The following is a 16,972-nucleotide window of genomic DNA, read 5'->3' on the forward strand; positions in this document are numbered from 1 at the left end:
GTGCTGTTCACACTTGTTGTTTGTGGTGGCCATGAATAGCTGCCCTTCAGCTATGCCGTCCTGCCTTGGAGCCAACCGAGTATGGACTGAAACCTCCAAACTGTAAGAAATAAACCTTTCTTTGCTTCACTTTGGACATCAGGTATTTTGTCTCAACAACAAGAGTTGCTAATGGACAGGGTGCAGCAGTACAAGTGGGGACAGATATGTCATCTGGATGGTGCATCACACTGTTGAGTTCAGCAAATAGGGATCAGTGTCCTCTGAAGCCTGGAAACACCCTTGTCCTGGCACAGACTCTGTATTCGTACTGTGATGTGGGGAGTGCTTGTGGTACTTTACTGGGATGCTTCACAAAGCTCTTGCTTACTTGTGCGTAGAGCTCCTCTGGATGTATAGTTATTTGCCTAGAATTGCAGTTTGGTCAGTGTTTGTATTCCTTGTCCTCTGGCCCTGATAGCCGGCAGATAGGCAGTGACTCAAGAGAGTTGCAACTGGATAGAGCTGAGAGTGGTTCTTTGTGTTACAGCTAACAAATACTGTGATACCCATTCACTCCATCCACTCCTCAACTGTGTGCTTTACCAACTAACAGAAGTGACACTGACTCCCCTGTCTTGGGATTGTCTGTGTGCATGGGACTTCGTGTTTACCAGCTCTTCTTCCTTTCATGATGCCTTTGTTCATCCTAACCTTTTGAGGGTACAGACAATGAAAATCACTCTAGAATTTCATCATGTCTAGCTGAAGACTGATTTGTGGTTATGCCTAATAAAATAGTTCACTGGAAATGTGGTCTGTAGTTCCAGGTCTGCATCACTTGGAACTTTTTAGAGATGGGATCACCAAACCTCACCTCTGACCTGATTAGGAATTCCAGAGACAGAACCCAGCAATTTCTGAGTCATCTAAAGGTTTTGTGCTGGAGGCCCACAGCTCAAACAAAATCTGAAACTGTGCTCCTGTGTTTTTCTTCTTAACCTCACAAGAAGCTTCCCCCACAAAGTTAACCATAATAAGACGCGCTTTTTTTTTTTTTTTTTTTTCTTTTTATCGGTACTGGGGAATGAACTCACGACTACCTGCTTGCAAGGGAGGCGCTTATGGCGCTGAGCTAAATCCCCAACCCCATAAGATGCACTTTTAAAATGTAAGATTCTGTAGAGGATTCAGAGCTCATTGCCTCTGACTTGAAGTTCACATAGCTTTTCACTTTAACTTACTATTTTCCAAACTCATTGGGTCCCAGAATTCTTTATTACAGTGTAATGTTCTTGGTCCTGTGGCACTACCCCTTCGGATCTTTTCTTTTTTGCCCTATTCAAAACCTGAGCACTTGAAACTCAATACCTCTGAGCTTCATCGTCTGTCACTTTGGGTGTCATCAAGTGAAATTTCCCTAGACCCCACATTTCCGCTACATGTCTTGGCTACAGACTTGGGGAAGAGTCACAGAGTGCTCCCATCAAGCCACACAGGTGAGGTTTGTGGAAAGATGGTACTTGGAAAGTAGCTAGGCGTGTCGAAAAACGAGGCGCTTCCGTGGACAAGTTCCATGTTCCACGGACTTGGAGAAGTGACAGTTTTCCACAAGGTTCTTGGGGATGAGTAAACAAAGCAGGTGTGCACAGTGATGTTAACATAGTATTTAAAGTCAAAGGACCTGGAACCAAGCATCGGCTCGCCTTTATTTTTCCATTAACAAAATGGGAGATAATAATAAAAACCATCTACCAGGCAATGTTGATTAAAACGTTAAGTGAAGGGTGTGTGTGTGTGTAAAAAAATTCACTGTCAACTGCAAAATACCATAAAATGTTAGCTGTCACAGATTTTAAAAAATAAACTGTATTTTCAGGGGCTCCCTACCTCTGCCTGACCTACAGGCAGGTGACCTGGAAACTTCTGTTCCACCAGCAGAGCCCCGAAGCATAGGAGCAGTGCTTAGCCCCAGGGACCTTGTTCCAGCTGACAGATAAGAATGATTTGTAAATAGCACAGGCATGGTTTTATGTTCTATCTTCCTTGGTATTGATTTGTTTATCAAAAATTTTATTTATAAGGAGTACAAAAATAAACCAGCCCAGATTCTGCAGGATCTGTCCCAGGTTCTGAATTAATGAGGTCCAAATTTATGAGGGCTCTGAATTGCTACTTTCTTTTCTTACTTATCTGTGATTTGCTGAGAAAGGGAGAGGGTGATATGTTTGTTACAGAGGAAGGGGCCCACCACTCCCTGGAGTGGTAATATTCGGGCCACTACCCATTCTCTGAGGAAGACACATGTCTACAGGTAATGGGTCATGATCCCAGCTGCCACATAGCCTGAGATATGGCCAGAAGCCTTTAGTTCAGCCCTGAGAATTCTGGAAAACTGTGCATCGAGACCACAAGATTTTAGGAGAATGCACCTCATGAAAAGCCCTGTGCCTTAAGAAATGAAGTCATTCATTTCCAAAGTTGAGGGAGGCAGTGGCAAAATTCCCATGATCCTAAAGCGGGAGGTCCAGGACTACCACTGTCAAAGTGTCTCCCTGGGCCAGCAACATCAGTGTCACCTTAATGGATACGCAAACTCTTTTTTGTTTTTTGAGACAGGGACTCACTTGGTAGTGCAGGCTGGCCTTGAACTCACTACGTAGCTCAGGTTGGCTTTGAATGCACAGCAATCCTCCTGCCTCAACCTCCTGAGTGCTGGCGTTACAGGTGTGTGCCACCACACCTAGCTCTAGATACGGGAGCTCTTTAGATCTATCCCACCTCTACTGAATCTGGAACTCCAGGAGTGGGCCCTAGTGATCTCTAATAAGCTCTCCAGGTACTTTTATGCATGCCAAGGACTGAGATGTGGAGGAACTTGGTACAGTCCTCCAGAGGAGGAGCATGGAGCCCTGACCATAAATCCCAACAAATACTCATTGATCACATTTACGTGAACTCACACTGACTTGTTTCTCCACTTGTACTAGGTCAGTAGTTCTCCTTATTCTGATACAAGAGCAGAGATTTTCCAGAATACCCTTGCCTAGGTCTTGACTCTGCCCTCCTCCATTAGAATCTCAAGGATTGATCTGAGCACCTATTTTTAAAAGCCTTCTCTCCTGTGGTTTCATGGTGCACCTGAGATTGATATCTGTGGGTCTGGAGTGTGGTCTGCTAAGGAAGATAATTGGTCTGTATTTGCATTTACCATTCATTTTCTGATAGCTGTTGTTTATTTTCACCTATTTATATTATAAAGTATTGTATTCAATATAGAAAAAACTATAGGAGAGTCAAAAGGAGAAATCAGTTAACACTCATGTTCCAGCCATGCAAGGGCAGCTTCCAATATCATTGTGCATTTTCTTTCAGTCTTTTCAGTGTTTTGGGGGCTTGTAATGCATTAACTGGAATTTTAATAGCTCTGTTATCACATTTAATATAGCACCTTCTATCTACATTTTAAATTTATATCTTAAGTAGTTTCCCACATATTGTAATTATAAGTACGGTTTTAATGTGTGTGTATGACAATGGGAAAAGAATGTGACTTTCTCTATTTTTGCATGTACATACTTTAGGGTGGCATTTAGAGTCCTTTCTTTCCTAACAATGCCTATATTCAAGCGTATTGTGAAACCTTACTTTGGATGTCAGAAGTGGAATATTAACTTCTCTGAATTTCTTCCCCTGCAGTTCTTAACCTACCCTCAGCCTTTTGCTTACCTCAAGCCCACAGGTAGAAGTCTGTATCCAGCTGATGAGAGGTACATTCCTATTACAGAAAGTTAAAAAAGGAAATACATAAATACTTTCCCAGTGTTTTATAACCATCTTTCTACTTGTTAGGATTAGCAGTTGTAGAAGTTCCCCTAAGTTTACTGTCTCATATATTGCATATGATTTGTAAATGCATACAGATGTACATATATAGAACCGACGCCACCAGGCCAATTCTTGCTTGCTATGGAAAGAAAGAAATCAAATGTGCAAAACAAGAAGGAGAAAGAATAGAGATGAGAGAGAAGGATAATAGAACAAATATGAAGGTCTGACTGACAGTGGCTCAGTGTTCGATTTTATTTTGACTTTGCTATAGTTCGAAAAGAACACATAGGCAGCAGCAACGGTCTTTGAATTTTGGTCTGTTCCTGGAGTAGCAATGTGTGGTAGGATGCTCTTTCCCTACATAACACAACGCAGTGAGCCACAGCAGCCTGTCAGCCGTGCAACCCCAAAGAGAAGCCAGACACTGTGTGCTGCGTTGCTAAGTTATTGTGTCTGTTAAATGCATTTTGACTCAGGATGTTTCAGCTTGCCATGGATTATCAGGATGTAACTCCATGGTAAGTTGAGCAACATCTATAAAGTACTATTTTGATGTGCTTTGTGCTTAGTCAGAAATGCCAAAAATCAAGCCATGTGTCCCACTCCTGCATTTTCAACATAACGTTATTCTTTGTTACACCATAATATATACATATACATATCTGTGTGTATATGTATATAGTGAGAAATATATTCTCGGTAATATACGTGATATATTACCATTTTCCCTCGGCCAGTTCTATCTTCTGACTTAGCCGCTGGTTTGAACACAGCACACCACCGCCTTTACTGAGATGGAGCTGCAGCTGTCTTGTGTGTTGGTGTCATGGATGCGCCAGGTAATTCTGCCCCATCTTCTTGCAGGGCATTATGGGAAGGATGCTTACCGAAGTGGAGGACCAGATCTCCATAACTTCATCTCATCTGGATTTGTCACTTTAGGAAGAGGACACACGAAGGGTACAGTGGAAACTATTTTTTACTAACATTCAGAGGTTGCCTAGGGAACCCCAGTCTGAAATGTGAAGATGGTGTGGCGGCCAGAGGCTTGACTGGGACAGGAATAAATGGGGAGGTCCCATGGCAGCTTGTCCTGGGGAGATGCATAGCTTCTGACAGGACTGACCAGGACATCACATGTGTAACTTTAGAGTGATAGACTTCCAAGAGACATCCATCCTGCTCCACGCTTGGCAGGGAGCAGCCACAGACACTGGTGGCTGCCCATAGAAGGGGACCACACACAGCATGGTGAAAACACTACCAATGGATGTAGCATCATTTACAAAGTATGCGTTCACCTTTTGGCTCTTCCCTTCCCATGTGAAAGCCACGTTTTATAACCTGATGTCAGTGTCCTAATACTACAGGTTTCCAAACCAGCGTGCATGTGGAGAGTTTCATGTCCTAAGTGTGTCTCTGTAAAACTCTATGGTGTGGACACAAAAATAGAGGTTATGCAGCCCTTCAAGCCGCAAGACGAAAGCTAATCTAGCATTCTGCAAGTTGCTTTATGACCTAGCTGACAGCTTGCAGAGCATCTGTGCAGGGGGTATGGATTCCTCCTAGATTCTGTCTTTTATTTAAACAGAGTCCTATTAGTGTTGTGAGCATTCTATCACACCAAGAGTAACTGGATCCCTAATTCCTCTGATTACCTTCCCAACACCTGTGTGTTCTTATAGACCAAATGTGAATCCTGTTGTCAGGATAGCATATCCCTGTCTTCCTCTGAAATGTTTGTTTCAAGTGTGCGTGAACAAGGAACTTTGCAATATTTTCTTACATTTCATGCATCTACTTTTTAAATTCCGTATGTGATGTTTGTTCATTCTATAGAGAAAAAAAAATCTGTATCTGTGTCTGTATTTTCTGTTGTGTCTGTTTGTGTCTAAATAAAGTTTATTGAGGATACAGGTGGCATTTGTGGCTGCTCAGAGTTGCAGAATAAAATTGGGACCAAGGGGAAATGGGCCACACAGCAAACCACCGATAAAGACAAGCCTGAGTTTGCCAGCCCCAGTGTCATCCATTTCATGACAATGACCTATAGTTGTGAAGCAGATTACTCTAAAACTTAGCATTTTAAAACAATAATAAACATTATCTCACATCCTGTCTGTGGGTGGGGGATTCGGGCATTCCGGAATTGGGGTCTCTTTTGGGTTTGCAATCATGGAGTCAGGCTGGGCTGCACTTATCTGAAGGTTGGACGGGGACTAGAGAATCTGTTTCCAGGGTGGTGTACTCCCATGGCACTGACTGTTGGCAGGAGGCCTCTCTCCCTCTGTGGGCTCCTTGAATGTGCACGGTGGTGGCTGGGTGCCCTCAGAGTGGGTGATCCAAGAACGAGAAAGATACAAGCCACAGTGTCTTTCATGACCAAGTCTGTTGGTTACACAATATCATTTTCGTAAGGTTTTATAGTTATTACACAAGCCAGTCCTATTCAGGGAGTGAGGTTACCTTTGCAAGGACAAGAATATCCAGAGCTGAAGATCACTGGGAGCCCTTTTAGAGGTGGGCTTTCTCACACCGAAACACATGGGACGGAGCTACACATCAGGATTTTTCAAACAACACAGCCTCTCTCAACCAAGATTTCTCAGCTCATGCATTCCAGGCCTTACTCCTTCCTCTTCTGGGCAGTTCAGCCTGAAACACCCGATACTCTAAGCTGTAGAACTTTTTATACTTGACAAATATTTAACGAGGCTTGTTATATGCCAAGGAATATCAAAAAGTAAACAAAATAGAATTCATCCTTATGGAGCTCACATTTCCTTAAGGGAAGCAAACAATAAATTCTGGACAATAAATGCAAGGATAAAAATTAAAGTAAGCATACTAAGAGTACTGTCATAGAAGGTATTCTTGCTGGGGCTGGGGATTTAGCTCAGTGACATAAGAGCTTGCCTGGCATGCCCAACGTCATGAGTTCGATCCCCAGTAACAAAAAGAGAAGGAGAAGAAGCAGCAGCTACTCATGCTAGACCAGGTTAGCTGTCTTAGATAAGGTGATGCTCAAATCGAGACCAGCCTCTTAGGTGGGAGCCACAGGAAAAGGTGAGGCAGAAATTTTCTTGCCATGTAAAGAAATAAGAAAAAGGTCAGAGTGTAGGAAGCAGGGCAGAAGGGCTTCAAGGCCCTCAGTGTTACTGGGAGGTCACCTGGGATGTGGAGACAGGGTAAGAACGGGAGAAGCTACCGTCTCGTGCAGACCTTTCTAGATCCCTTTTTTCTGTCTAAGTGACAATCTCTGAAGATTAGGCTGGGAATAGCCCAACCTGCTGGACAGTGCGGCACTCCGTGGTGTCTGGCACAGACTATAAAAAGGAGAAGATGAACGCTGAGAAAGGGGGGGTGCATTGTAGCAGATGATGACGTCAAAACAGGGAAAGTGGCAGTCCGTTTTACAGATCTCAGCAAGAGGAGTGCACCACTGCGGCTCAGACCCTCAGTATCTGAGCAGACACAGCAGTGGAGCTTAGGGAATTCTCCTGGGAATTCCGGCAAGCCAGACTGATGGCACCTGCTTTATCTCTGACTTCCTGAGAAGGGCATGAAGCCAGGAATTGGTTTTAATGGTCAGAAAATGCACAGATTTTAGCCAGTGATGATTCAGGTGAAGTGGTCAGACAGGAATAAGACGGAAGAACAAGAAAAGGCATTACTGAGAACACACTGGTCACCTACGGTTGGAGGATGTGCAGGATTTCTGAGGTGGTTTAACTCTGGGTATTGATGAGGGCTGAGGGATGACTGAAGAAGTGGGTGGTGGGATCAAGCCAAGGAGTCAATCAAAACTGTGTCCAGAAACCTCCATGAGCTTCCTCATGTTCCTGCTTTTCTGGTTTTCCAGTACACTGTGATTGTTCCACACAGTGCTCTCTTCATAATCAGGGGGCACTATGACTTCCCACGGTGCCCCCCATCTGCTGGTCCGATCCACCTGCACCACTGTGGCCAGGTTCACCTCTCCTACCAGTCAGTTTGTCTGGGCACTGTTATGGCCCCACACAAGCCTTGAAATCAGCCCTTCTTGGGCTGGGGATTTAGCTCAGCGGCATAAGTGCCTGCCTTGCAAGCAGGCAGTCGTGAGTTCGATCCCTGGTACCGATAAAAAGGAAAAAGACAAAAAAAAAAAAAAAAAAAAAAAAAAAAAAAAAAAAAAAAAAAAAAAAAAGAAATCAGCCCTTCTTTTCCACAAAAGAGGGAGATGTGGATGCGTGGGCCTCCATGGAACCACAGGCTGCCACCCCCACATGAGCATTTAAACAAGAACTCTCAGACCATTAGTGGAGTGTGACAAAGTGACCCCAGCACTGTTAAACTAAAGAATCCAGAGTAGACATGTTCACAGTCTGGGGAGTCAGGGGAGTGAGTGGGTTGGAATATACTAAGGTATTTGAAGGCTGAACTCCAGGAAAAGCACAGAGCTCAGATGGCGTCCAGTCTCCATGGCAACAGTGCAGCAGGAGAGATACAGCCAGAGAGCAGTCGGGGAATGGCTTGCCTGAGAAGGGCCTCTGAGAAGCCATTGCAACCTGGGAGCACTCTATCCTATACTTCTCCATGAAGATGGGTTTGGGGAAAGAAGTGAGAGTGGAGTGGGGGAATGCGGGGAGCCCTTGGGATTATAGTGGGTACCAGAGTCCTAAGCCATCTACTGGTGGTTTGATCTGGGTACATTGGACAGCTCCCTTCTGTAGCCCATGCCTGTTGGTTGATGATTAATGGCTGAATATAGAGCTCTCATCACTCACTGGGTGTGTCCAGCTTCAATCAGTGGTCTTTTGTGTGATCCTGGCCAGCACACCAGACTGTCCCTGAGTCTTACCCTTAGGAAAATGTGTGACATCAGTATGATTCTTCATTTTGTTGTAATTGAATCAGCACAGAATGGCGAATTCTACCCTCATCCAGTGGGTAGTTAGAAAAACTGATCCCATCAGAAGCAATCATGGATCTGCAAGAATGGCGAATTCTACCCTCATCTAGTGAATCCATCTCCCAGCATAACCGCTGTTCAAACAAATGAAAATAAGTGAGACAAAATAAAATGCAGTGCAGTAGCTTAGAGAGTGTCTCAGTTGAACACTCCTGTTTGCAAAGCTCAGCCATTTTGCTTAAAGGAAACTGTTCTGCAAAAATCCTTCTGCCTTATGAATCCTGTCAACAGAAACACCCATTGCCCTACAGAAAACAGAATAGATGCTGTGACTTTCCTCTGTTGGGCTCAGGACTCTGTCCCCACTTAGTTTCAGCAGCAGTTGGACTACGCAGGTTGACAAGGGGATTATAACGTCTTGCCCCCACTTTCCAAGCCACCCACAAAATCCACCTCCAAGCTAGCACCCAGTTTGTTGTCAGATCCTCCACTTGAGGCAACATGCATAGTATTGCAGAGTGAGACTGCAAGCTAATCAGACTACAGACTAACCAAGCTAACTTGTGGCTAGTACAACCTTTTCCTGGCACTGGTCTTGTCACTGACTGGCCTGTCTCTCTTTGCATTACCTCATATGGAAGAGTGCCTTGATTAAAATGACACATTAACCTCTTGTCTTCACATAACACATAGGCTGTCACCCGAATCACACTGCCTTGATAAATGCTATCACAAGGAAAAGTTTCCATCCACCAGGTCCTGTGCTGAATCCAAGATTGTACATGGCCTGTTTAATGTTTGTCTATGGGCCCGCTGCCACTGGCCCATGGAGATGCCAGACCGTTCTGCCAAAGCAACCTTCTGGGCTGGGATAATGAGTAGAAAGATGGGCACAATGCACTGGAAGTCTTTTTACTTTGAGGAATTTTAACTCTTCTCTGTAGGTTAAGTATATGTTCTCTTCACAGAGGAGTAGTGCCTTGGGTACAGCTAGATCTCCGAAGGGGCAAGATGAAAAACTCCTTTTGCCTTGGGTTTATGGATGCATTTCTTATGCTCAGCATCCATTGCTTTCCAACAGGTGGAGGGGTTGCGAGAGACTGATGTGAAGCCTGTTACATCCTGAAGCTTAGTCCTGGCTTTAAGTTCTCTTTGGAAAAAGACTGAAGATCAAGTTTTGTTTTCCCAGAATCCAGCTTGCCCAGCCAGAGGTCTAGCTTCTCTGAGTGACTGCTTCTCTGGTTTTCCAGTCCCCTGCTAGTGCCTGATGTGAGCTTTCTCTTGTCATGGCTCTTGCTGAAGTTTCCCCAGGAGCAAGAAGATTGGTGGCCAGCACAATCTCTTTTTTCTGGCACTGATTTTACACCGACTGGTCATCCAAATTGAGAATTTCCCCTTCCCAGGAGCCAGCCCTTGGCATTTTCTCCCCTCTGTGCCCACTGCCAAGAGTCTCAGAAGCCAGGATGGGACTAAGTCAAATCCTAGGAAGTTGGGTAGAACTAGTATCTTTGTGCTTGCTTGTGGTCTTTGGCCAGAAGCAGTTGACCTCTCCATCAGTAACTACCAGAATTTTTGGGTAGCCTAGAGGTAGAGCATAAGACCAGGGTTCTCAGGACACCATGATGGGGAGCCTAACTGTGTTATTATGGGCTATTGCTTCTATGCAGACTAGCGGAGTAGGATAAAGAAACCCCAGCCCTTCCTGCCTCCAGTCTGGCCTCAGCCTCTGTCGTACTCTTCTCCAAATAGTACATAAACTTACCTTGGTAGATGATTGCAGAAGGAAAAATGACAAAAAGAAGAAATTCCTTGGAAGCTCCTGTGACCTTGACCTACATGACGTTAACTCACAATAAAGGTTATTGTATTGCTACCTCTTAACCCTGCTGTGAAAGGCTGTAAGAAAGACTGGTGGACAGAGCACTAAGCACTCAAACCAGGTAGGTATTTCTGCTGCTCTGCTTCACAATGCTGTAGGATAACACCAGGGCCGGCAGCAAGGGCGTCATTCAGGATCTGGCTAGAAATGCAGAGCTTCAGGCCCCACCTGGATTGACTGAATCAAAATCAGCGTTATAAAAAACTCCAGGTAATTAATGCACATTCAAATTTGAGAAGCCCTGGTATAATTTTTTTGTAAGGTCCCCTCAGTGGTCTTCAAGGTCATGTCCATTTCTTACATTAGTCGGATATACCTTGCACAATGAAGCCAATTGTCTCATAACTGAAGAGGGAAATAACTTGACCAGGACTACCTGAGCTGTAAAGGATAATATAGAGAGATCTCTCACGACTCCAATGCCCTGTCCTACCAGGGGAGCCAAAAGCATCAACGCTACCATGAGCATTTGTCTCTTTCATGAAATTCAAACGTTAGTTGAGTAAAGATGAGAAAGGCAGCATTTGCCCTTGAAGTTAAATCCTGTCAAGTAAATGGGAAGGGCCATGAAGTAGAGCCTAAAATGAGCAGGAGGAATTTAATTTAAAAAAAGAAAAAACTTGGCCATTGAATGCAAGCATCTTAAATGGACTCCTCAAAGATATAGGAGTTGAAATACACTTTGTAGGGCAGGAAGGATAGGATAAGTCAGCAGTGGGGCAAGAAGGACATTTCACCTGTGGGAGCCTTTTGAACAAGGCATAGACATGGGAACACTAGCTTGATTGGAGGGAACAACAGAAAAGTGACCAGAGCACAGAACACCTGTAGAAAGGCCACAGGAAGTGAATTTTGGAAGGTGAGTTGGGGGCAGAGTTCCTGATCCTCCAAAGAATGGAATATAAATTGAGTTACAAGTTCTACCCAAGGTTGAGGAAAGGCTGGTGGGGAGAGGGTGATCTGGGTGCTGCTGGACAGCCGGAGGCAAGAAGGACACTCTGTTGTGTTACCGCATGGTGTGGTGATTGTAGATAATTCAACACAGTGCAGGTTTCAGAGAGCTAGCTGGGGGAGGAGACTTCAAATGTTTTAACCAACAAGACATGACAAATCTTTTAGGAGACAGGTTTACCCTAATTTGAGCATTATACAAAATAAATATATATTAGCACACCTCATGGAACTCCCTTAATTTGTGTGATTTTTATTAGAACCTTTTTTTTTTTTTCCTTAGAACAAAACTAAGAAGCAAAATAAACATGTAAAAAGCAAACTTCTGCATGTGGCTCACTACAGAGCCAGAGATGGATATAGGAAACTCAGGGTCATCTCCCTTGGGCTCAATCCCTTTCGCCATCTGTGGTCCCTCGTATGGATTGCAGGGTGGCTCATACTCCAGCACTGAAGTGAGCTGAGTAAGCTCGTGGCTGCAGTGCTCCCTGGAGAGTCAGATGTGGCCTTTGTTGTGGGTACCTTCAGGTCAGGCCATAGTTTCCTCCTCTGACCTAGAGCTTTGAGGGTTAACAGGACCCTTTGTTGTTTGGTATTCTGGGGAAGGTTGGATAAGATTCCTCCTCAACAAAGAACTACTGTATGCCGTAAAGCAAGGTGGTTTTCCTTGAAAGGCAGCATTTGGATTTGAGCAGCCTATGCAGTCTATGAGTAGCCTGTTTGCCTTTTACTCCAGGGTATCAGGGAGAAGACCCATTTGATATGAGGGCAGTGTTGGAGAGAGGTAATTTTTTCCAAGGTTAACAGCAAATTGTTCATATCTCATACCTGAAAGCCTTTCTAGCAGAAGTTCATAAATGCACAGCCTGACTTCAGAGGGACCAGAGCTTATAAAGTATTCATTCCTTGAATCGGATGCATGTCAGATTTTTGTTCTCTTTATCTACTTCCCAGTGAATGATTTTTGCTTTTGCCTGGGGGGAGAAATTCTGTGAGGGGCATAATGGTTTTCTGGGTTTTTACCAAAAGCAATTGAACACGGAGGCCTGAATCCATTCAACTTTAATGTGCGGGGCACTGTATAGACGCTAGCTACGTCCACACTGGAATGGGCCACATTCAACAGAAGCCTGTGCTTGTGCGGATAAAGACAGGGGTCCTGAAATGAGGCAAAGGGAAGCCAAAAATGTGGACAGCTGGACAGCAGTGGGGCGATGAACTCTAAGCCAGAATTCACAGTGAAGGCCCTGTGTGGCTAGTGCCAAGGCAGGTGGAGTCTATGGCACCCTCTGGCAGGAATAGTGATGATGGGCTGAATGAGGAGCCCCCTCAGCCCTTCCTTCATAAAGTTAGTACTTGAAGGATTCTAGGTATTTGCCCTCAGACTATTGTTCTGCCCAAATTATGTCTTACTAGTCTTTTATTGACCTTTGAGATATTTTTAGCTTTTAGGAAGCCTGCTTTAAGATAATCCTACATTTATTAAGGTAAATCCTTCTTTGCAATTGCATACCTCTGTATTGGGGAGGCAGAAAGTCCTGACTGTTCCCTGGATCCCTCACCCCAGCCTGCTCTCCTCCCTAGTGGTACTAACTCAGTAGCCCCTCTTGTTCCAGCAGAAGCTCGCATACTGTGTACTGTCCTTAAGGTCTTTGCACACCAGCCACATCAGATCCATTTCCATCCCAGTCATCTCCCTTGAACGTGTGCATCTCTGTGCCTTTAGAGGCAGCATCCCGGGCTGTACCTCATTTGTTTGCAGTCCAGACAACTTTTAAAGGCCACCAAGGTGAGACTCCATTCTTGTCTCCCACATGCAGAACAACCCAAATAATCTAATCACTCTCTTGTGATTTAACCTGACTTAGTCCAGTTGATTGGTCTTGCCTAACCTCAGATATGTTCCAATTACCTACTTTGCAAAACCTCAGAGCCTCTCTGTGGAAGCTAGAATCTTAAATATTAACCCCAAATTTGGAACAGTACTTGTCAGTGATAACATTACTGAGTTTTGAACTCTCAGAAGGCTATATGAAACACTTTCTCTATTCTTCTGTGACTCAGTGGGTGGACACTACTTAAAATCAAAACACTCAATGACCTGTACCATCCACCCCCTGCCAATGGCACCAGGACCCTTCTTGCTGACCAGTCCATCCAGCATTGGCTTACTTTATCTCCCAGCCCCCTTAGTGTCTCTGCAAGGCTCTTCCTTCTTCTGGAATAGTCTTTCCCGTTAATCAGTATTGGATCAGTGCACCCTTCGAGGTTATTGGACCAGCTCAGGTCTCTACTGAATTTCTCTTTCTCATACCTTGTTGGTCCTTGTTCACTATAATAGCAGCCTTCTACCAAGTAGGCAATTTATAAACAATAGAAAGTTATTTAGTTCATGGTTTTGGAAGCTGAAACAAAGATAAAGGAGGTACTAGTGAGTAAAATATGCTGTATTATCACATAGCAAAATCCACCATATGCAGGATGAGGAAGTGGGCACACACATGGAGGAAGCAAGCATCCTTCAGGAAGACTCCACTGTCACAACACTGGCATTAATCTGTTTACAAGGGCAGATTGTATGACTATAATTGATTTATATCTGCACATATAGATCTAGCCCATCCATCCTGTTATACCATCATCTACATAGCCAGTACGAAGCCCACAGTTTGCTTTCTTCGTACTGATTTTTAAACTTCTTTATGTTATAGAAAAAGGTAAAACAAAATCTCTTAACAAAATACATTACATACAATAACCGCTCAGAATACAAAATATGTGCATAAAATTTCTCCAATCAGTATTAGCGCAAACCTTCCTTTTTAATGAACTAAGACACTGGTAGTAAATTCATTTGTACTTTTACTTTTTCCTTACTGTAATTTCCCCTTAATCATCCTGGTTCCTTTTTCTTTTGAACAGTTTCTTCCCAATTCACAATATCTATTGTACAATTTAGACCTTGTTTACTCTGTCAGTTTCTCACACAAAGGAGTCAATGCGGTCTTTACACACATAAATCTCACTTATTTCGAGTTTTGTCTCAAGTTCCATCCATTTGCCTATCGAAGTCTCAAGTTTAATCTTTGTGGCTGAGTAGTACCCCATTGTATAAAAATACTACATCTTTATTATCCATTCCTTGGTCGATGGGCATTGGGTTGTTTCCTAGAATTACCTACTACAAATTGTGCTGCTATAAGCATGGGTTCCACATATAGCACTGTGGTATGATGTTTTAATTCTTCTGTGAAAATATCCAGAAGGGAAACAGCTGGAATTGAATGAGACCTCTAATCTTAGTTTTGTGAGGAATCTCCACATTGATTTCCAAAATGATTTTACAAGTCTACATTGCCACCAACAGTAGAGAAGAGTTCCTTTTCCCCCACAGTCCTACATTTGTTATTGGTCGATTTCTTGGTGGTTACCATTCTTTCTGGGATGAGATAGAATTCTAGCGATGTTTTAATATGCATTTTCTGAATGACCAGTGATGTTGAACATTTTTCATATATTTGCCGTTTGTATTTCTTCATCTAAGAAGTGTGTATGTATCTCAGACACCCATTTTTACATTAGGTCTTTGAATTTGGGGGGACTTTTTTTTTCAATTCTTTATGTGTTATACATAGAATTCCTTTGTCTGAAGGGCAAGTGGCTAAAACTTTTCCTGCTCTGTAGGTCGTCTTTTCACTTTGTTGGTCATTTCTTTTGTGGTGACAAAGCTTTGAAATATGATGAGATCACACTTGTTGGCTTTTTGAAGTATTTCCTGTGCAGTCACAGTTGTGTTCGTGAACCCTCTACCTATAGCTATGTCTTCAAAATTTCTATTTTCTCATCTAGTGGATTTAGTGTTTCCATGTTAATATTTAGATCCTTGACCCATTCTGACTTTAGTTTAATATATGATGAAAGACATTGGGTCTAGTTTTAGACTTCAGTATATAAAGAGCCAGTTTTTCCAGCATTATTTATTAAGGAGGCTCTTTCTTTCAGTTAACACATTTGGCGCCTTTGTCAAAGATAAGGTGGCTGAGTGTGTTTGGAGTTTTGTCTAAATCTAATCTGTTCCACTGTTCCTCAGGTCTGTTTTTTGCCAGTACCATGTTGATTTTATCAGAGTAGCTTGGCAGTATAATTTCAAGTTAGGGATTGCAATGCCTCTTGCCTTTCTTCTGGTTGCAGATGAATTTTAGGAATGTTTTCACTAGTTCTGTGAGGTATGTTAATGGTATTTGATCAGGATTGCATTAAATCTGTTTAATGATTTTGGGAATATGACCACTTTCACTGTGTTGGTTCTTCTTATCCATGAGCAAGGGATATCTTTCCATTTTCTGATTTTCCTTTCTAGCTTCTTTTTCTTAGTATTATAATTTTCAATATAGAGATACTTTACTTCCTTTGTTAGATTTATTCGCAGGTATATCATTTCTTTAGGTGCTCTTGTGAAGGGTGTGGTTTCCCTAATTTTTCTCTCAGTGAGTTGGTTGTTTGTGTACAGGAATGCTATTGACTTTTGAGTGTTGACTTTCTATCCAGCTATTCTACTGAATTTGGTAATTAAATCTAGAACTCTTTTGGTGGAGTTGTTGGGATCTTCTCGTACAGTGTCATGTCATTTGCAAATGATGTTAACTTCTTTATTTCTTATCCTTATTCCTTTTATTTCTCTCTTGTCTAATTGTTATGGCTAGTGTTTCTGGAACTGTGTTAAATAGAAGTGATGATAGTGGACGACCTTGTCTTGTTCCTGATTTTTAGGTTGAAAACCTTCATTTTTTTTGTCCATTTAGGATTACATTGGGTGTTGATTTGTTCTAGAAAGCTTTTGTCAGATTGAGATAAAGACCATCTATTCTGATTTTCTGTAGTTTTTTTTTTATCATGAATGAGAGTTGGACTTTTTCAAAAGCTTTTTCTGCATCTATTGAGATAAGCATGTGATTTTTGCCTTTAACTTTGTTAATATTGGTGTATTACATTTATTGATTTCCGTATATTGAACCATCCCTGCATTCCTGGGATGAATTTCACTTGGTCATGGTATATAACCTTCCTGAAGATTTTCTGCATTCTGTTTGCTAGTACCTTATTGAAAATTTTTGCACTTATATTCATTAAGGAGATTAAACTGTTGTTGTCTTTTTTTTGGTTGGGTCTATGTCTCATTTTGGTATCAGAATAATACTTGCCTCCAGAAATGAATTAGGGAGCATTACTTCCCTTTTGATTTCAAAGAGTTAGAGGAATATTGGTATAAAATCATTTCTGAGTTTTTTTTAGAAATCAGTGGTGAATCGATCAGTATCTAGACCTTTCTTTGTTGATAATAATATTTTTAATTACATTTTTAATTTCATTGACTGATACTGAGTTATTCAAAAATTTTATATTTTCTTGATTCAGCTTTGGTAATTTGTACATACCTAAGA

At 42.6% G+C, this 16,972-nt stretch overlaps 1 protein-coding gene across 4 annotated transcripts in view; it reads left to right on the forward strand.

Moving 5' to 3' along the window:
- The window catches only part of Shisa6 (shisa family member 6), a 307,814-nt gene that overhangs the window by 136,862 nt on the left and 153,980 nt on the right, over positions 1-16,972 (forward strand). For 2 of the 4 annotated variants that reach the window (XM_063242630.1, XM_003466322.4), the window contains exon 4: positions 4,675-4,770. The exons of the other annotated variants lie outside the window; for them this stretch is intronic. In XM_063242630.1, the coding sequence (XP_063098700.1) occupies positions 4,675-4,770 (96 nt within the window). The remainder of the gene's footprint in view (positions 1-4,674; positions 4,771-16,972) is intronic. 4 annotated transcript variants of the gene reach the window in all.

Source organism: Cavia porcellus, unplaced genomic scaffold, assembly GCF_034190915.1.
Source record: "Cavia porcellus strain 051 isolate PalLab524CR breed Dunkin Hartley unplaced genomic scaffold, mCavPor4.1 scaffold_32, whole genome shotgun sequence".
Lineage (NCBI taxonomy): Eukaryota > Metazoa > Chordata > Mammalia > Rodentia > Caviidae > Cavia > Cavia porcellus.